The 22,882-nt window shown below is 29.8% G+C and overlaps 1 protein-coding gene across 1 annotated transcript in view; it reads left to right on the top strand.

Moving 5' to 3' along the window:
- Nucleotides 1-11,919, top strand: part of LOC121122247 (protein turtle) — a 208,813-nt gene extending 196,894 nt beyond the window's left edge. The window contains exons 14-17 of the mRNA XM_071889998.1: nucleotides 911-1,030; nucleotides 2,334-2,627; nucleotides 6,096-6,259; nucleotides 11,472-11,919. Coding sequence (XP_071746099.1) covers nucleotides 911-920 — 10 coding nt within the window. The 3' untranslated portion in view covers nucleotides 921-1,030; nucleotides 2,334-2,627; nucleotides 6,096-6,259; nucleotides 11,472-11,919. The remainder of the gene's footprint in view (nucleotides 1-910; nucleotides 1,031-2,333; nucleotides 2,628-6,095; nucleotides 6,260-11,471) is intronic.
- The last annotated feature ends 10,963 nt before the right edge of the window (nucleotides 11,920-22,882 follow it).

The raw sequence follows: 22,882 nt of genomic DNA, 5'->3' as shown, positions 1-22,882 counted from the left end.
CCTAAAAGTTGCATTAGAAAAAGAATGAGTCAACAGGATTAATTTAAAACATAAATTACTAGTATAGAAATTTTATAGTAATTTTATATTTTTTCATTCTACGACAAGCTTTGATGTTTACCATTGTGATCAAAAATGAGGAATTTACATTTATACTGTCCAAAAAATGAATTCATTTATGGTCTTTTTTCTGTATTTACAAGAAAAATATAAAAAAACATTAATTTAGTGTAAAAACTACTTTTTTCATTTATTTTTATCTTTCAAAAAAAAAACTTAACATTAACTCATGAGGATGCTGTTAAAAAACTTTTTATTACACACATTATATGCTACAAAATCCAAAATTTTATCCTATATATGTCATTTTCAGAAATATAAAACATTTGAGATAGCACCAACTCAATCAAAGGTAAAAAAGTGAAATTTTGATCACTAGTGTTAATAGAGTTTCCCTTTTTTTAAAACTGTTAAATTGTGTTATTCATTCAAAGCAAGGTTAAGATGAATACCCAGTTATTTCAGTTGCAATCAAAAGTTGAACTTGATATCAAGATTTTCCTGTAATATATGAATGATTTAAATTATAAATACACTATGAAATATCCATTGAGTTGTAGCAGGATTTACTAAGCAGTGTATTTTAACAAATGTTGCCTCTTCAAGAATTAAATAATGATGATAACAGATTAGAGCTTTAAAAAACAATTCTCAGTTTACCAAAACCAAAAAAAAATAAAAAATCGCACGCTAGAAATGCTTACAAATTACAACCCTAACAAGAAATATTTTACTGATTATGATATCTAACATTACTAATCAATAAAACAAAAATTCATCATCATACTTCTTAAAAGTCATTCTTATAAAAAAGTATACGTAAGTTCAACTTTTTATTTATTTTTAACAGGGGGGTTTGAATCGAGTCGAAGTGTGAACTTGAAACTTTATTCTTCAAATTCATATGGAAGGAGTTTAACTACAGTTCAATTGGAAACAACGCCTTCAAAAGTAGCAGAGCTTCAAATAGGTAAGATAAATTGCTGTATATTATGAAAACAATTATTGTTTTTGTTTAATTCAACAGTAAATGTCCCAGAAATTGTTTTTTTATGTTAAGTGAAACAACATATTGTATGTTTGATTTGTATTTGTCCATTCATCAATTACGAGACTACAAGTCGGTGCATGTAAACCTTGAAATTTGAACATTTATAATTACATGTTATGTGAATCACTCTTAATTTTTTTTTACCTTTTCTTCAGTGATACTTTTTATACTACCCTGATTAATATGTTGTAAAAAATGTCAACAAAGTATATTGAAAGTATTACACATTTTGAGTTGTTTGTTTGTTCTTGAAAGATAAAGCACTTATATTTCTTTAAAAGACTCTGTACTTTTCTATTATTTAGAAAGAAAGGAAAAATTAAATCAAGTTGATAGTTCTATAAAAACTTTTGTATGATATTTATTCTCCTAAAATAGTTATTGTTTTTAAAGCTAAATTTTATAGAATAAATATTTTTTCATAATTTTGTTGAACTTTTTATAAATTGATTTTTCTTTAATTTTTTTTTCAATGGTAGTAAATTACAGAGCACACTAAAAGATTTACATTATTATATTTCAAAAACAAACTAATGATGTAAACATTGCAGACGTGCGAACAAATGTATACATTTCTGTACGCTCAAAATATTTTACATTACGATATAAATAACTGTGTTTATTTATGACGAAGATAACAAAATTGACTAAAATATTTTTATAAAAAGGTATGATTTTATTGAAAATATTGGTGCAGATCCAAATATTTGAATGTTCTGACGAAAAGATCCTTCTAAATCCTCGATAAACCAGAACTACGGATCCACTTTATTAAAATTAAAGTTTATTGATCCTACGAGATTTTACATCCCTAGTTGCTAAAATATTATTGGATTAGACAATGTTCCTTTTGGAAAAGTAGTAAAGATAATAAAATACCTATATAGTTAACTATTTTCCTTCAATAATATAATTTATCCCTTCTACATATCAAATTCCAGGCATCATTGCACGTGTATCAGTATAAAAAAACCAAATAAATTTAAGAATTGAATGAAAATTGAACTCAAAATTAGACCATAACTATATATTTTTGATCGGAACTCTCATAAAGATTTTTAGCTAACGGTATACAATATTTGTATCAAAAGCAGACTTATTTAATCTAATAAAACATACCTACTTGGTATTTCCCAGACTTTATAACATAAAATATTTTTTTATACATTTATGGATTCTATCTAGATCTATGCATAGTATTAATATTATTTATATTTTCCAGAATCTCCGCCCTCTGACACATCCCAAAAGTATATGGGAATCATTGTGGGTGTTTTAGGAACGTTGATAATTGTGATTAGCACAAGTCTTATCGTTATCTATTGCTGCTCCAAGGATGATAGAAGTAGAAGATCTGAAGGAGGATTGAACTGTCTTAGAGGATCAAGGCAAGGCTCTAATAGTAGTTCTTTTATTGAAGTACCTGAAGGCGTCAACAACAGCAATAATCCGAGGGTTATCATACGACAATTCAACAATGCAAATGAAGAACAAAAGTCCAGTGGCTTCGGTGGAAGTAAGTAGTACCTATAAAACACATCCAATATTGTTTTCCCCCTATGTAGTCCATTAAACTCAAAGCCGTTTTTTCATAGCATTTTGATATGCCATATTGTTTTATAAGATTGCCTTAATTATGTAATGTATCTTTGTAGAAGTAATTCATCCATCCAAAATTCACTTTTAAAGAGTTATCGATCCATTTTATCTGTTTTTTAATATATTAATTGTTTGAGTAAAAGATTGGACATTTTTGTGTCATAGAAAATATTTTTGAGTATCTCCAATAATTTCAGTAGTTTAAATTCAAAGCCTATAATTGACAGACATATTAAACTGAATTTGTAGAATATGATATTTAAAATATATCGGCAAAATATTCTTCTTATCATTGTTGTTCATGATTGTTTTTGTGTTAACTACCTAATTATTTTTTTACAGTATACCTGTTTGCAAAATATTATTTTCGTAATGTACCGATCCAACACTGGCCCACCATAAAAGATGGAATAAGGTCGCGCTATACACCGTACATCTTCTTTTTCTTTTTTAATTTGAAATAATTACATAATAATTTTAGAGAAAAACTTCATAAAAATTGTGATAAATTTTTCATTATCATAAAATCTGTATCCATAAGAAACTGCTATATAGGAGGGTAAAAGCATATTATTCATCATATGTTATAAAAAAATTGTATGCAAAACAAGATATTTGTAAAATAATTGTATAATATAGCCTCACTATATTACAACTAGACAAATATTTATCCAACAACCTTTTTAATTGCAAGTTTGTCAAATAATCAAAGGGGTTTAGTCAAGGGGTCAAATCAAATACTTACAGGGCACTCCCTCTTATGCAAAACTATATACTTCTATCATTTATATGGTCCAACTCATCAACAAATACTTATATACTTGTGTACTTCAATATAATTAATTATAATAATATAAAAAAACCGCCAATGGAGGGGAATAAACTGCACTATAAAGGGAAGTCAGCATAATTCCGTACACCCCGTTATGCAAAATCTGCAGTGTTTGAAACTGCGTTATGCGGGAACCTCCTGTATCTTTATTTTTTACTAATAAAATCATTTTTAGACAATGCCCCCGCCAACATTTCGAGAGGAACAGCCATTTTAAGGACTCGTCTAATGCACAGTTTACATATAAATCTGTGTCGAAAGGGTTTTAATTCTACAAAAGTCATTTCTAATTTTAACAATGACAGACATATGTAATACAAAAAAAAATGAAGAAAATATGCAAAAAATCTCTCAAACTTTTATTTTTCTTGTCAATTTGCAAAATAAGAAAAGAAAAGAAGAAGAAAAGAACTGATAAGAAGTTTTTCAAATATGTAACATATCTATAAATAAATATGTACATATATATCTTTGTATTTGGATGAAAAAACTTTTCAAAGTATAGATTTACCTACATAACATATATTTCATAAATTAAATAAACTATAAACTTAATGAATATTTTCTGATTGTGATGAGCCGATATAATGTATGTTCATAACAGGGAGGTCTTGGAAGTAAACGACCGGACTAAGAAATTACACTGGTTGTTTTTAAAAAATCACTATATTAGAAAATAACAATCTATGCAGTAAATTTTTCATGTTTGAAGGCGTCACGTTGTGTGGTATTTATTTACAGACATCACTAGTGAAGACTGTCAGCGAAGTTGTCAAAACCATTTCCGCCAATCACTTTAAATCTTTATATCTCGAGGTTGCCTTGACTTATTTTAAAACTTCCGAAGGAATATCATATCTTAAAGTTTAAACTATTGATCTTCCTTGGTTTTTTTTGTTGTTTTACAACTATGGAGCAAGTGAATCGCATAAAAATTGGAACTTTGCTCCGTACGTTTGTCATAAAAAATGAAATTCTCAAACAGACTGGTGTAGACTCTAATATTGTGCAGAAAGTCAAAAAAGTCTGGAAGCCGAAGAACCGTTGGGCAAGAAGCCTGGAAGTGGTGTTCCTATAAAAGGGTCATAATCTGTGGTAACAGAACCTGACATGGCTGCATGAAATAAGACCATGAGATCAAACGCCAAGGACCTGAATATTTTAAAGAACACAGTCAAGAGAGCCATCAAAAAAGAGAGTGGAATGTCTTTGGTCATGAAGAAGAAGCCCCTTCTTGCGGGAGCCATTAAATCCAACCATCTTCTTCGTTGTCAATAATTGTTCAACAATCTGAAGTAAGTGCCTTCTAATCGGGTTATCATCTTTTCCGATGTGATAACTTGGACTGTGGGCCCAGTGTTAAGTTGTCAAAATGATACATTTATTGCAATGGGGGATATTCATGTGGGTGCTGATATCATCTTCACCACAAAATAAATTGCCTCAGTACTGAAGGTGGATTATTAATTTTTGCATAAAATGGGCTCGATATGCCTTTGATTTGGTTCCCGGGTGGTTATATGTACATGACAGACGACTACATAATCCAGTTGAGGTCCAAGTTTATCCAATGGATCAAGGCCAGCTTCCCTATCAACAATGTTGTTCTCCAATAAGATGAAGCACCCACATTTTTTTTTTGGAACAAGAAAATGTAGCCACAATACTCGAAAGACGTGAACCTGTTGGACTTTGCCTTCTGGACACATGGAGAGAGCAAGGCCTGTGTGCAAACGCCACCCCAACACTGAGGACCTGAAAGGCTCTGTTATTGTTATTTGGACAATGATGAGAAGGAATTGTTCAGAACGTCAAGTACTGCCTTCAGGACTACTTTAAAGGCCATCATTAAGCCTGATGGAGGTCATATTGAGATTTAATATACCTAAGCTGTGTGTACATAATAAAGTACCCAAATAAAAAAAAGTCTCAGTCCAAAAAATATATAATTGTTTTAGAAAGCAATAAAGGATAATTTTTGGGGAAAATTTAAAATTTCATTATTTTTTTTTAAATCATGAATATTTTTAAAAGGTTAATTAAGCTGGAAAAAAAATCTAATATTTTTTGTCTGTTCTTTGTTGGATTAGGTACTTAAAAGACCACCTTCTTACATTTTTTATAATCAAATTAAAAATATAAAAAGTGATTCAGGTGAAATCCGTCGTTGTTTTTTTAACTAAATTATATTAAAGTATATCATTGAATCTATTTTATTGATGTAGTTTTGGATCTGACACCGTAGTTTTTAACGTTTTTTCGGCATTTTTTTTTGTCTATGACTTCAATTTACCGACTATTTATTCATTTTTATATATTTGTCTTCTCCTTTAAAGCAAAAGAATCATTTTATTGATGACATCTATTTTAAGGTGTATTAAACCAAGTTTTATAACAATGAAACCCAATTTTTCAAAATGATTCGGGAAAGAAGTATCAACTTTGAGCCTCTTAGATGGCGTTTCCTTCTATTAAGATACAATTTTTAATTAAACACTCATTAGTACATATTACTTTTTTTAATAAGTTATTTACATATTTTTTTCTTTGCAGAAATGGAGGAATCTGTTTCTGAAAAACGTTCATTGTATTCACAAGAGCCCTTACTCTCAGCAGGAATCCCAGGAACATTTAGTCTGGATGAAAGGCCCCCACCACCCAAGGTGATATTTAATTCATCATCTTCTACTTCAAAGTTTAAAAAAGTCGGAACCCAGGTAATTTTTTTTTGTTTTTTCATGTTACCTGTCAACCCAACAGGAAGCAATAAAATTTTTTCTTGAAATGGAGTCTGTATTACTTTTTTAGTCTTCAACGAGCTATTGTCAATTTCTATATAAAATTATTCTTATAAACCTGTCGAATACGCTGCCAATTGCACTTAAAATACACAAAAGTTGTTGTCACATAAAAAGAATGAAAAATTGATATCTTTTATTGAAAGACCAGATCGGGACAGATATAATCTCTTGTCTCAATTATTGGTTATCAACCATAGCGTAAATAAACTCTTGTGTATTTAACGTATTCTACAAATTTGAAAATCATCCCTGTTTTGGACACTAATATGTTAATAAAATTTTGCCTTGTACTGCAAAAAAATTTAAAACTTTATTTTTTTCTTGATTTTGGTTCAAGATTGTCTTAATGTTGATGCAATACGAATATGCCTTGCTTTTATGACAACTATTGAATAGTAAATACAAATCTGTAAAAGTACAAATATTGCTCAATAGAGCATGCGTAAATTAAAAAAAGAAAAAAAACCCCATAAATATCCGTATGATGAAGCCTACGAACAAAGTTGCTGTGATAAACAAATATGTCAACAAACAACTAATAAACAATAAACCACGCTAGGTGGCATGACTATTCACGGGTACTTAGAAAAACTAATAATAAGATAAAAATGTTCATGCCCTAATTAGACTGGTGTCTCATATTGTGGAGAAAAATTTATTTTTACTCTTTTGTAATATTATCTGACAGAAGATCCGTGAAATGATATTTACAAAATCTCAGATCTCTCATGCATTTTTGGCTACATACTAATGACGTTCTATAAATCATTCATAATAAATTTTATAAAATGCATATTGCACTGTCTGAAATTTGTTAATGAAGAAAACTTGTTTCAAATGTAAAATCTATCTAAATAAGGAGTTGAAATAAGTAGAATGTGGGATATTAAGGTCAAAATGGACACTTTTCAGATACACTATACAATTCTAATTTCTAACCTATAGTCCATATATAATAATCACAACGATACTTCGCTAAGACAAAAATATTTTATATGTATTTTTTATCTGCTATTGATTCCATCGTCTGACTTGATACGTCATGGCTATTTCATAATTGTTTCTTTTTTTATAAATACACGTAGTAATAAGTTATGTTACACTTTTCCTCCGTTTTCAAAAGGACAGAAATACAATTTCTTGTCTTTCATATAAAAATACAGTATCGAATAAAATACTATGTCAGATTAAAATATTATGTATATAACACATTGGCTTCAAAGTCCTGAGATTCACACATAGATTGTGCTATTCTTTTTAATTTACCTCATTTTTAGTTAGTACTAATCTCAAAAAGACGTTATGACAATTTGCTCTATAGTATGTAAGTTATTGTGTGAATCAAAAACAATTTCGTGTTTTACTTCTACGCTGCTTCTTGATGGGGAAAAATATCATTTAACCTAAGACATGGGTTGAAAAGTATTATGGGGACTTCCCTCTATAGAGCGAATACAATAAAAATAATAATTTTATAAAAGCCAATACGCATTATATTGCATTTTCCTTGCTAAGCCCGGGGATTTTCAGCCTATGAGTTAAATGTAATTCATTTTAAAAATTTGGATACATTTTCAAAACAGTGACAATCTAAAAGTAATTAAAAAAAAAACACAGTTGGTATGATTGACTGATTTGGCTAACTATCAAGTGATTTCTGTTTTGTTTAAAGGTTATGTGATACAATAAAGCAAAGAGCCTATAATAGATAAATTTTAGTATACCAAAAAATCCTAGCGCGACTTGGTATTCAATAATTTTGTTATTTCAGATAGTTTCAATCCGCATAGAAAACAATTTTGTAATAAATCACTTCATGTATACAAAAACTTTTTATTTTCTTACTTTCCCAAAATTACCACATTAGCAAAAATATTTTTAATAAGAATGCACCTCCAGAATCTATTAGTCTAAATATTATTATTTAATATGTTGAATAGAAGAAAAGAGTATAAACTTTTTTTATAGATACTTCGAAACACTTTTTTTATTTAAACAATATACACAATATATATTGCACCCATACATTATTAATTTTGTCTATTAACTGCAATAATGCCTCTGTTGTAAAAAAAAAAAAAAAAAAGATAATGGTAAACAGTGAATACTTTGATTATTATTCCTTCTTTTTTCCCCTTTTCTTTCATGCAAGATACAATATACTTTTTGAGTTTACTATACTCTCAAAAAGTTAAAATGATATACAATATGTTGCACTTATTCATTTTCATACAACCAATAAATAAAATATAGTCTTCAGATGACTTAAAAAAAATATATATCATTTATTTTTTAGCAGAGGAAAAAAAACTATTTTTCGAGTTAATAGTGTGGAAAATATCCAACGATATATTAAACAAATTTTCATATCAGTGTGGCTCTTCTAAATGAGTTTAACTTTTAATCACTTCCCATGTCAAAATAAATAAATAGGTACTTTTTGGTGTGAAGGAATTTTGAGTTTTAAACCATCCTTTTCAATATCTCAGGATGTGTGAAAGCAATACTCATATATAAAATATAGAGTTCCAAAGTTTTACTTGAGAGCACTGTCGCCAAATAAGTTCATTTTAGCTTTTATAGGGGGATTCCTGCTATATCTATATGTATCTTTTTTTTTTTTCATGTTTATATATGTACAGACTGAAAACACTAATGATGGGGGAGGAATTTAATTTTGATTTTTATAAAATTAGTTTTAATTACGATTTAAAAATGCCAGAGAAAAAAACAAAAACAATGCGAGTGTAATATTCTCTGCACCGTTGTTCATTCCAACAAGGCTGCTGAGATAGTTGAACCACCATTTGGACTTCTTACAACATCAAGAAGTTCATTTCTATACAGCTAAGAAAAACCAAAATTTATCCAGCAACAACATAGCAGAATTTTAACCTGGGTTCATGTGGACTTCCTCCAGTGTTGTCCTCAACTCCCTGGACTTTGCAGTTTGACGAATCTTAAAGGTGAATGTCGGCCGCACGTTTTATCCAAATTTGGATTAGCTTCGAGATGTCGCCATGACAGTGTGGTACACTATGAACATGGCCTTCATCACCAGGAACCTCTAATGTATTTTATAGCAAGTTGAGATTGTTATTGTTTGTAAAGGGGTACACATATGAAATAAAAAAAATACAGCTAAATATAGTATTTAAAGATATAACAAATTAATTTTGAGTTAAATTTTCCAAATTCCATCAACAACCTTTTTTTTGTAATTTAGTTCTCGACAGCGGGTTTTTAGCCTCCACTCTGTACTATTTGCATATAAAGTAGGAGGGGGGGGGGCAAAAGTTAAAATGAATTTATACAATATCAGCATCCTATTATTTAAGCTATTGTTTTAAACAAACTATAATCAGTAATACATATTTTCATGACAATTAATCCTACAATAAGTTTATATTGATTTATTTATGCATGTTATTTACTTTTGAAAAATAGATTATACATTATAAGCGTTTAAGTATTTCAAGGCCTATTTAATATTAGTAAGTATGAAAATATAAATTCATACTTCTTTAAAATATTTAACAGATTCTAAATTCTGATATAAATCAGATTAATGTGTCAATATGGCTTTTTTCGGACCAATATCAATTAATATTAGAAATCATCAATATTTGGAACTTACATGTTTTTACAATAGTTGGAAAAATATTAATAGCAAATAATTTGGTACCTTTGGAAAGTTTAACGCTTAATTTAGCTGAAATGCCTTCATTATTTTTTAATGAACTTATCTTCACGTCTTTCTTATATAAAAATTAAATCAAAAAATTAATAACTTCCTGATGTTGTATATAAAGTAATAAAAACAACAAAAAAACTATAACTTCTGCGGTTACTTGGATGCAAGAATATTCAGTTTTAAGTTGAGGTATTTTAGCAATAGACCAATGTTGTTGTCTGATTGGTTTTACCTAGAAAAACATAAAAGCGAATGTTATAACCCAATACTTTTGTTTTTATGCCCGAAGGAGCTCATAATTTTATATATCATGAATAAATTGACATATTTTTATTTTTATTCAAGTAACAAATCTTAAAAAACTTTGGTATTTTGTTCTTTTTAAATGTTCTTCAAATAAAAAATAAATTGTGTGCCTTTCTTTTTATAAAAACATTGTGATAAAAAATGACAAATTTATTAGACTTTTAAAGATGTCAGAGCAACAAAAAAATGCGAATCTAATATTTCTTGCGCCGACAAGGCTGTAAAAACGTTTGCCTTAATATTTGGACTTCCACAACATCAAGAAAGGTCATTTTTTACTATATTTTGGGAATTACCAGACATTTTCTTCGATAAAGAAATAATTTAAAAAAATTTTAATTGAAAAATATGTTAATAAAAACTATTTTTTATGATATAGTATTTTATTAAGGATCATTGAAGATCAAAATGGTTCTGTAGGGCACAAAAGATGAAATTTTAGGTTATAAAGTTCATTTTTATTTTGTTTAAGGTAAAACATTCAACAGCACGCCACCTTAATTTAAGCGCAAAAAAACATTATCTCAGGATTCAAATTATTCTTGACAATTGGAGTATAAATAATTGGGAAAAATTTGTTGTATATTTTTAATTATTAGATTGTATAATTGCAAAAAATATTTTAAGAGAGAAAGTATTGTAGGTGAGGTCGTGATACTTCAAAAAAATCCAAGTAATTATAACAAAGTAGTACTTTACATTTGCTATGGATACTAAACTTCTGTTTATGATAATTTTACAAATATGACGTTAGAAGTACCTACTTATAACTTCAAAATCTTTGCTACAGCAAAGTGCTTAAATTGAATATATCTTTGTGCGATAAAACATTAGTATTTTATGTCAAATAAAGTGGAATGGTATAAAAATATTCCAGCATATTTGAGGTATAATTACTCACTTAATTTTTAGATTTTGCCTCTCAAAGTGTATTTATTTACTTATTTTTGTCAATATTATGATAAATTAGCTAAACAAATACATTTTCGAAGGATAAGAGATTCCTGTAAAATACTTTAATGAAAATTGATAAGGGTAAACATAACAAAAACAGACAACAGTTTATATACCTATACTATAATCTTTATCACTTTTAGTCTAATGAATGGGTTTTTCTTTTTTTCACAGTTGGATAACGGAGCGAATGATCGTCATTCAAATAGATGATTTGAAAACTCAATAAAAAAATTTCAATTTATATCAATGGTCGTTTGAAATACTTGATGGATTCATTATTTGAGTACATACTTTTTCCATGGCCAAGGAATTGACGCTTCTTACACCCTATTTGATAAGCATTCCTTAAGGGAAAAGAGAAGAAACCAAAAAAAAAAAAAAAATGTGATAGTTTCGGATCGAAACATGTGTTGTGTACATTTCCCTTCAACCTTTTTTCCTACCCTTTGGTTTTCCAGCTTTTGTTTATATTTTACAAAATGATTCTATACTACTTATATAATTATGGACACTATAAATGCATAGATAAATAATAGATTGATAAATTTTTATAATATGTTATCATATATTTGTGTTTTGATATATTTAAAGAATTGAAAATATATTTGTTAAAGTGAAACATTTATGAAATTGTTATTTATGGACTTATGTACCGAGTGGTAGATTAAAATCTAAAAAATTACTAATTCAATAATTAATCTGAGTTTAGTGATTGAAATTAGTTCATACTTCGATATATTAAAGTATAAACAACTAGTTACAAAACAAAAACAAATTTGAGCTCTCTATCTTACGTACAAGTCAAGAAAATAACACTTGAACGTGACTATGACAAAGGGCTACCTCTGCAGTGGGTGTCAGGCCTTCCGCGCCGGTGCTTGGAACCCATCATTATCGCTAAGAGCGGCTATTTCATATATTAACAGAGCTCAGACAAACTTCTTTTAATAGAATTAATTTTGTTGAAATTCATTTGTTAGTTAATAAATTATATTGTTGAAATTTAAGGTTTGAAGTATTCAGGGTTTATCTCATTCAAAACTTGAAACCAAGCCTGGATATACAACAGCTAACATGAGTAGATTGATTGGTTAGGTGAAATCTTTTTCATTCACAAAACATAAATTTATATCATGCCAGAGATAAAGTTACTGTATAATTATATTTTATGACTTATGCAATTTGGTCTTGTTATTGAAGAATTTACCTTGTTAATTCAACATAGAGGAGGTTATTTTTAGATAGGGATTATATTTTTGGAGAGTTTGAGTAGAAGGCGGAAGCAAAACTAATGGTAATACTGAAGTCAGACCCTTGTAAACATCACCTGCATGATATATAATTTTTGGAGAGAGGAGAAAATAAATTACTTCTAAACTTCTGCATTTCAGATAGCATTGCTCCGAGGAAAATATAGTATATATATAAATATAGTTTAACATGGATATAATAGTTTTAGTTCTAATAAAAGTATAGTTAGAGTCAATGTTCCCTAAAATAGCAATTTTTATTTAATAAAATACTTTGCATAGAAGAAACATGAAGTAGACGTTTCCTCAAAGTCTACTTTTATTCTTCTTTTTGTAGTCAACTTGATAGGAATGCATGAGTCTGATAAAAAAAATTGAAATGAAGAATTTCCATGAGGATTTTTCTTCTTTTAAATGTTCAAATCGTAAAATGGCGACAGCATTTCCTTTCATTATATTTCTTTTAAATTAGTTTCACATTACTTTTCAGCCAATATGAATACATTTCACAAGTTCCCCCCAAAACACTAAAAATTACACGAAATATATGTATATAAACTAAATATTACATTGAAGTATCCAAAAGTTGTAATCTTATAAAATTCTAAATGATAAAAAAAGTGACTTATCTCAATAAATTACTCACATTTTTCTGAAAAACTCTGTATGTGCAGAGAGGGGATTTTAAATCCGAAAAATTTAAGGAAAAATGTATATTACAATTTATTTCCCAAAATTAATTAAACAATTTACAAATCTTTTGCTCTTGCATGTAGAGGTTCATAGTGAAGTCAATTACCCAAACAAAACATTTTCAGCATCAACCACAGTCTCAAATTTGCCTTGAACTTGGCATAAGTCTTGATGAAGAGCTCCTTGTTCATGTTGGCTACTATCGAATCAGTGGCCAACATGGGCAATAATCCTTGATGAAGAGCTCTTTGTTCATGTCGGCCACTGATTCGATAGTAGAAGCCAACAGTCTTATGTGTACATTTATTGAACACTACCTTCAAGAAACACCTAAACATAATAGTCCGAGTGTTCAGATTTGGGTAGATAGGATACCCTATTTCTGTTGCCCAAAACATAAAGGTCTTAAAAAATGTTGGTTTTTCCGAAATAAATCCTATTCACATTCTCCAATTTGGAAAATAGTACCAGTTTAAAATTCTAGCGTGACACAATATCTGTAAACATCACTTAAGCTTTGTAGTTTCATCATCTATGGATATATTTGTGTCCTTGGCGTTTGCCCAGTACAGAGCCACACAATATTGCCTGCACATCGTTCATTTTTAGGAGACATCTCAAGATATTTATACATTTCCTTAGAGAGTTTTTTTAGCAGAACTTTATGAGAATTTTTTCATAAAAATAGATCACAGAGTTGCTAAGAAATGTATATCTATTTTTTATTTATTTTACGTTCCTTTTATTAACAATTACGGTATTACGTTTACTCCATCTGACATATGAATTGTTTTTGAAGTCCATATACGAGTACATAGTCTGTATTTATTACTTGGAACGACCGAAACACGAACCTATGCACATTGAGTTTAAGAAAATAATTTCATTGAGCTACACCATTCAATAAAACTTGTTCCAGATATAACAACCCAAACCCGTTGTTTGGTATCCAACAACGTACTTGTATAAAAAAAAGCAACGTCTAGAAGATGTCTCGTACAATAACCATTTGATTAATGATATGTTATTATTATTAAAAGAAAAAGAAGAAAAATTGCCCAAAAAGGGTACAGATCTTACTTAGTCTAATCCTTCATTAAGCAGCTTTCTCCAAATAATAAAAATATATACACAAATATAATAAGACTAAGAGGGAAAGTTAATTTCGTAGCACTGCCATTTTGTATGTGTATTATAACTAAATAAAATGCGGATAATTATTTTGTCTTTCATTTGATATTATATTACTTCTACGTATAACGAGGAAAAAAATACTTCGTTGATTGCATGGATTATAATTAAGTAATCATGTACGACGTTGACGAAAAACAACAACAAATCATTGCTATCAAAAAATTGTGTCTTGAAAATAATTTATTTGTATGGAAACGATCTAATTGCAAAATATTTTCCAGAAATTGTTTTTTTCTTCTTCACACGAAGCTCTGTAAATATGACAACCAAGCTATAGTAATATTCTGACTATTAACAGAAAATAATGTACTAGCCATGTAAAATCTTTCAATGATTCCCCTTTTTTTTCAAAATATATACGATTGAAACAAACTTGTAACATTTTAATAGAATCGATGACTTTGTCAGAAAGATACTTTTGGATAAAAATTGGAATAATTATTCTATTGTGTAGATTTAATGCCAATAAATGTTTTGATATTATTGTTATACAAGGAAAAAAAATAGAGTAAAGCTCAAAATACAAAAAAAAAAAAAACACAACTTAAAATACAATCATTCAAGCTAACAAAAATTATAGTTACAACATGAATAGACTACTTAACATTTAAAATAAAGACGTTAAATACGGAATCACATTAATAGAGCCTTAAAAAAAAAAATGATTCCATTAAAAAATAATTGTAAAACAGAAGAACTAATTTTTGCTAAAAAGTACTGAATACTGAACGCGGAATTCCAGAGAATATGAAAACTCTTTTTTTCATGATAATTAAAGTAATTACTCAACGTGCTGTTAAAAGGTAAAATATTTTATCGGAAAATTTCATTTCCTGGAGGTGAAACTTGAAGTAATGGTGCTTCAAAAGCAATTATCAAGTATAATTCAATTTGTTCGAAGAAAAAGCTATTTTTTATAGAATTTCTTTTAATTCCTTATAAATCTAACTTCTAATCCCGTATAAATCTAACTTCTAATCCCGTATTTCCTTTATTAGTGAATAAGGAGGAAGGACTACTTATTCAATCTTATCAAAAGAAGACATTTTCCGAGGCATACCATCCATAAAATAGTTATTATATTCTTAGTTCCTTTGCAGTTGTCATATTTGGTGCTAATGGAAAAGAGCTTCTTATGATGAATCTTTTTTTATCTATCGATTACTTAACATTCAGTAATTTATGTATCATGTTTCGTATAAAAAAAAAAAGTTCATTGAATAAAAAAGTAACAGTTGGGTATAAAAGAAAAGTTGTGGGATTTTATTGTATCCAGATATTAAATAATCCATGTAACATATCAGTAATATAATATAACTATAAGCTTTTTTGCATCATTTTTTGTTTAGGACTATCTAACCTCACCTGCTTGTTCATTTATATACCCTTTCCTCTTCTATGGAGGGGGTTTCACTCAATAAAATATTTATTATCCTTAAAATTGGCAAATCTTCTATAGGTAAAATTATCATTTGTAAAAACACTGATTTAAAGCCCAGACGATAACATATATTGATATTCAATTAGAAAAACCATTTTTTCGTAGAATTTTTTTGGGTTTTACACCTATGGTAAATTCCCGGAAAATATTTATTTCCCCAATTTTTTTCAGAATATATAAAAACTTCATTTCATTTCGTTATATAATTTATTAAATTAAACGTTACCTGCTTATTAATTTAAGAATTGCATGATTTAAAGTTCTTATGATTTATGCTTTGGATTACGTAGACTTTTGTGATGCTCCGGATGCATTTTATCCCCTGGCTCAGACACAATTATACAATCCCTGGTTTCACCAAAAATTAGCTCTTTCATAACTAAGTAAGTTTTTTATTGTAGGTTGCTGGTGCAGATTTTCAAAAAGCGGGACTCATATACTCTAAAAAAATAACTAGGACACGCGGAGTAATAATAATAAAATAAAAATTGAAATTATGTATATATGTAGGCTTATCTTAAAGCGTATTATTAATTCTTAAAATATAAAAATCCCAAAATTTAAAAAATATTTTCGTACATTCTTCTCATCAACAAATTCCAGGAAATGAGGAACTCTAGTATAAATGTACATTTACCCGTTTAGATCATTTTCTAGATATGCAATTTAATGGGGAATTTCGATGCAACTAACCACCCACAAGATTTTTTTGTACTTCAGCCCTGATGTCTACCTCCTCGACTAAACCTTTTGGGTGCATTTCGAGGGGAAGGTCTGTAGTTTCTGCTATCCAAATGCCAAGCCTCAAAGATACTGTCAGTTATCACTGGGACACTATGACAGATGACTACATTCGGAGCGGGTTTCAGGCCTTTTGAGCTACCTGGAAGCCATCATTGCCGCTAAAGATGGCTACATTAATGATTAATAGAGCTCAGAGAGACATCTATTTAAAATGTAAATTTTATTGTTAACTAATAAAATATATCTTCTTGAAAATTTTAAAATACAATGTTTTCAGATATTAATGGACCATTGGCTAACGAAGTTGAATCCCTGTACTCGTAGATATGTAACAAAGATTTAAGAAATGGAACTTAAACTACGCTTATATATTATATTATTAATATTTTTAATTCATAATTTAATTGTAAACAAAAGGAGTAAAAACACTTTTTCCGAGAAAAATCTGTCGTCATCTTTCTCGAAATTGATATTCCATGTTCTATTATAAGTACTGTTCATTCAGTTGGACGTCTGCTTTTCTTGCCCTTCTTTATTTCTATTTTGTACAATACCTACTACTTATAGGTAACCCTTTTCATTTTTTCATTACTTTTAAGGAAGACAATAGCATAAGTGTTTCGTATGACATATAAAATAATTTTTAACCATGATCGATTGATAAACTTCTTGTTCAAAAGCCATCCTCATAGTCGACACCAATGCCAAAGCTTGTGTATTCTCTTTACAAAGAGGATAGATCTCAAGGTTTTGCGTCTCTTAACACATGACATGATACAGTAGGGGATCTTCGCATCATGTCTTTGTTACTCTCTGGGAAAACTCATTGGCATATGAATTCACCTCACAACAGCCTACCATATAGAATCAAACGGAGGCGTTGAACGATATAAAAGAACTTTCAAGGCTTTCACGCTCAATAACAGTGGGTAATATTAGGGTTGAGGACATCCCCTAAGGAAGGCATCGACGCATCCTCAACAGAAACGCTCTGACGAAAACTTCTTATCATTCTGGGTGAGTTTAAGTACATCTTAGCAAAGCCGACACTTTGTCGACATACAGTAAGCTTACAAAGCAATTATTCCCCAAACTTTGCCTATGTTTGCGAGGGTACTCATACGTACAGATTCACAAAAAAACATTTTTTTGCTATTCTTTACACGGGCCCTTTTAAACTATTAGATCAAAATGACAAAACCTTCCTGATCCAAAATAGAAATGATCAAGACTAGATTTAAGACATTCGACTAAAGCCTGCGTACTTACAATAAGTCAATAAACAAGATATCCCGATACGGAAGGATTATCCTCATGAAACTGTTCTCTGACTGCAAGAGGGGTTCGTAGTTGTAGCGACCTGTGCGCTCCCTCCTCCCACGTGGGATGGTTTGCCCATCTTTTGGTGTTATATTCATACCTATGTATTCCTAGTTTTCCCGCATTTACATTCATTTAATTACTGTATTCTTTACCAACTGAGTTTGAGATCATCAAATATTTTCATATATTCTTTAAGACTGGGAATAAACCCTACAACTGTATTTACTTGACGAACCATCCTATCCAAGCAAAAATTTCATTGAAACAGTTGTTGTTAATCTTTTTGCATGTTTTAATTTCTCATTTTTTTCTTCAATGTTATGATTTGAAACTTCTGTTACTTCTGGTAATGTCAGAGTATGCCATATTGATATATTATATATTGCAAGCTATTTTATTAATACCACCAATTTTTTTCTTTTTCTTTTCCATCCTGTTTGACAAACCATCTTTCATATTATCATTACTTACTTTTGAATATCCGTGATTAGTGGGCTCCGAGTGACCTTCCAAGAAATTTTGGGAAACCATTCCCTGAGGAACCTAATTCCTTGGTTTTCTACTTAGTCACACGTCTTCCTTGTTATTTTCTCCTTTTTGTTTCTTTTATTGGTCATATGGAGTTGCACTGATAATGCAAAAATTATACTTCAACATTTACTCCTTCTGACCTAGAAATCTTCTTTGAAGTCCATATATATAATAGAACGATCACAGCGTGCTCCCTGACGCACATTCAGTTCAAGAGATTAATTTCTTCCCAGCATATTGTTCATTGAAATACGTTGTTCCTTGTTTTTCTTTTTTGATAACCATGATAACACGTAGTTACTCAAAAGTTAGATGTTGTCTTGTCAAGTAGGAAAAGATAATAATAACAGTTTTGATATTTTTTTCAATATAACCTGATGATAAATACCTTTACTCTTTGTTAACATTATCTTTCGATTATATTGATTCTTGCAAACCGTTTTTATACAACTCTATAAATACACTCTCGTTCTTTTTTCATATAACCCACACACTCGAATGTATTGGAGTTTAGTAGATCAAGTATTTACACTCAAAAATAAATATTTTATTATACGTTCCACAGTATTTTTAGCATTAAAGTAGCTCTTGTTCTCTTGTGATTGGTTAGAAAAAAAGTTAAAAAATTTCTAAAATATATGTTTCAAAATGTAGGAAAAAATAAATTGATAAAAAAAGTATCCAAGACTGAATTAAACTCTAGAAGGATGATGATAAAGAATGGAGGATATATTGTTGTTTTATGAAATGTATACTTGTTACTTAGATTTTATCTACAGATGAATACTCCAGGACATACAGAAGTATTCATATTATAAGATCCAATATTCTATGAGAAAATTCGAGAGAAACCCTTTTGTCCTTAGGAAATAAACTTTATAAGGAAAGCAAGGCTCCAGAATGATTGACCTAATTCCAAAATATGATTTACCTATGCCAACGTACCATACATAGTACATGTCATTTAAAGCCATTTTTGACTTGAATTTCATGAAAAAAGCTTCAAATTGCAATATTTCTTTGCTCGATTGCCTTTATACGTCCTCAAAATGCTCTATTTGATGATTAAACGATGAATTTCTAATTAAATACAAGAAGTTTTAAGTTTTTTCGAAAAATATGGTCATCTTGACCTATAAATATACAAGTTCTAGAGGTAGTATTCGGGATTTTGCGGAGTAATTAGACGTTGGCTAGAAAACAAATCTTGTTTTATAATATAGAGGATAACTCCTACGTAGTTCATAAATAATTTGATATTCTCTCCTCTAGTATAAAATAAAGTAATATGATATTATGATTGATGAGCTAAGTAGTACTTTAGTCTTTAGAACGTTTTCTGGATGAGCCTTAACTCCACACCCTCGATGCTAAATGTAAAACTCCTGCAATAATTTATTAATATGACTACATTGCTATTTCATAGATTAAGAATATCAGTAGTATGTAAATAGGGAGTACTATATAATGTGCATCATATATAAATACTTGATGATACATGAAGAATGCCTCCAACGTATTTCATAATACAAATACGTTGTTATTTCTTAGACCAAAAATATGAATATTTTGTATATCAGGGAGCACTACATACAGTGAATCCTGTATATATACGCTCTATGTTACATGGAAAACACCTACAATTTTTCATGAGTAGTACTACGTTGTTATATCTTAGATCAAAAATATATATATGATATTCATCATGGTGCACTATATACAGGCTCGAAGTTAGTTGAAAAATAGCATGCGATATTTCATTTCTATGACCACATTGATTTTTCTTATACTTCTAATACACACATTCAGACAGAAAAACAGATAATTTTCTTTTGTAATAAAAAGAATAATTCAGACATATGAATAAAAGTTATTAAATATACAAAAATAAAAGTGTATTGATAAAAGTGTATGGAATACAAAAATAAGTATAATGGAATAAAAGTTCGTGAACAAAATGACTTATATAGAAATAAAACATATGCTTTATCAAGACAAGAACATAAAACGATCATTTTGACATTGTCATAAAATAAACAATTTTGTTCCAGATGTTTCTACAAAAATACATCCATACAATTGATATTTTGTCCAGAAAGGAATAGATATATAAGCTTTTGAAATACATATGTATATATCCAAAAATCTACATACAAAGGCATATATTAGGGTTTCCTATTTTCCGGGAAATAATCTTTGAGCAGGATCCTGGGAAATATCTGGATCCTGTTAGTAATATCATAAATACTGTGAAGTTTAATTATTAATTTTTTATTTTTGAAGAAATAACACATTTTAAGGTAGTCCAACCCATAATAAATTCTCGATTCTCATTTTTCTTTATTATCACTATTACTTAATCAAAACAAATAATTTTTTTGGATATGATTTCATACACACATCTCCTTTGACCAGGCCAGTATGGTCTTCTCGTCTGCCTCAAATTATAAAGTCAATTTTCTCTTTGAGATTGTAAGTTCTTTCACGATTTTTGATTCGATAGAAGGAATAAGATCAACGTCATTTTTTCTGTTGGATCCACTGCTTCCTTACTGTTTTCTCACACTTTTATCTCCCACCAGGGCTTCTTGATATCGTAGACTTTGGTCAACAATGTATGCAGCCACTTTTAGGACCTTCGGCTTACGAAGCAAATTAGGGACACGTTTTTTTGTTTTCTTTCCAAAAAAATCTCTTAAAATGAATATTTACGCAGATACATAGTTTTAATTAATTTCTAAGTTTTTTTTTCTTCACTCCATAGTGCACGGGTCGTTTATTAGATTCAGCAGGTCTCACTATCTGAATTACTTGACACGATCCTACCTCCAATAAAAAATAAATAATCAAAGGGATATGCAGTAAAACGCAGACTCAAGAGGTTCCTGCCCTTCATGACCTCTTTCAGAAGGTGACGTAGGGTCATTGTGGTTGAAGTCACCGTTCACACCCTCTTGAGGGGTTCTAGTAACTACAAATAAGTTGTTGGTCAGACGATTTGGAGGGGTCCTCCTTGATCTTCTACTCCAAACTTAACAGGAACTCCATATCCCAATTTAAATTTCTGTTTTCCTGGAGATGTCTTCTTTATCATTAGGTATTTCGACTACCTTAAAAACAAAGCACTGTAGTACTGAACAATGTCCATTATCCTTGCCATCTCAGTTTCAGCATGTAGGAGATATGAGATGCGCTACCTTTTGTTTTTTTTGCTCACTCATGAGGAGGAGATGACAAAATGTTTATTTAGTTTATTTATGCTCAAAGCATGGTTGAACAGATTGACAAAAAATGATGACTAAACCTTCCTTTATAAATGAGAAAATTAACATTGATTTTTGGGTGGTTATACACGTGTGCGCGTCTAAAACTGAACACTCCTTTAAATTTTACGCCATGCACATATTCGTGAGTTTATTGAGTGGAAAACGATTTATACTTCGGGCAAGGGTCTTGAATAGTTATAAATAGAACTGCAACAAAATATAAATAGTAACAGTGAAACAACAGCTGATAATATGGAGAGACGTCGAGTCGCAATTTTGGAGCTTTCCGCGCTGGGAAAAACTCCCACTGAAATTGCCAAGGTTCTGAACTGCAGCAGCACCACCGTGGTGGTATCCAATGGGCCTCCTGAGGTAACCACAAGATCTAAGTCAAAGCCTCGAAGGTCGGACCAAATGGTTGCTGCCGTGAAAAAATCTGCCGAGGACAAAAGAGGCAAGATCACCATTAGCGGCCTCTCCAGGGAGCTCAACGTCAGCAGAAGGACCATGGACCGGCTAGTTAAGAAAGATCTTGGTCTTAAAGTCTACAAGAGAACCCCTCGTCAAGCCCTCAAGCCGTAAAATTTGAAGGGTGTTTAGTTTTAGGCGCGCACACCTGTATAAAATGAAAATAAGCTTATATTAGGAAATAATTAAATGTGGGATTTACCATTGGTGTAAAATCAAAACAAAAACCCGGGAAAACCGGATCCTGAGAGATAAACCATATGAAGATAGCTTATCCATTTAGATAAATGTACCATTACTTTTTATGGATAATTTTCCCCGTTTTTTTCGTTATTATCTCATTTACATTTTTTATGAAAAACTTTCACATTGTGAAACTGTCAATGTAATTTAAAGTCTTCCACTGGATTTCTCCTTAGAGATCAAGGGATGGAATATTCTTCTTGTTTTTTTTTTTACATTTATTATGAATAATTATGCCATTTCATGGATGAGGTGATAGTACATATATTATATATTTAGAATAATATATGCAAATATTTCCATTTCTGTTTTTGACTATTTCTTTTTTTGTCTAAGCGTTTGAAAATGCATTAACCACCACAACTATGGCATCAGGTATGAAGTAATCAAACATTTTTATTTAAAACGGTCTTATAAAACATAACTCCA

This window comes from Lepeophtheirus salmonis, chromosome 7, assembly GCF_016086655.4.
Source record: "Lepeophtheirus salmonis chromosome 7, UVic_Lsal_1.4, whole genome shotgun sequence".
Lineage (NCBI taxonomy): Eukaryota > Metazoa > Arthropoda > Copepoda > Siphonostomatoida > Caligidae > Lepeophtheirus > Lepeophtheirus salmonis.
Note: the sequence above shows the minus strand (reverse complement) of the source record. Positions and strands in the feature narration are given on the sequence as shown.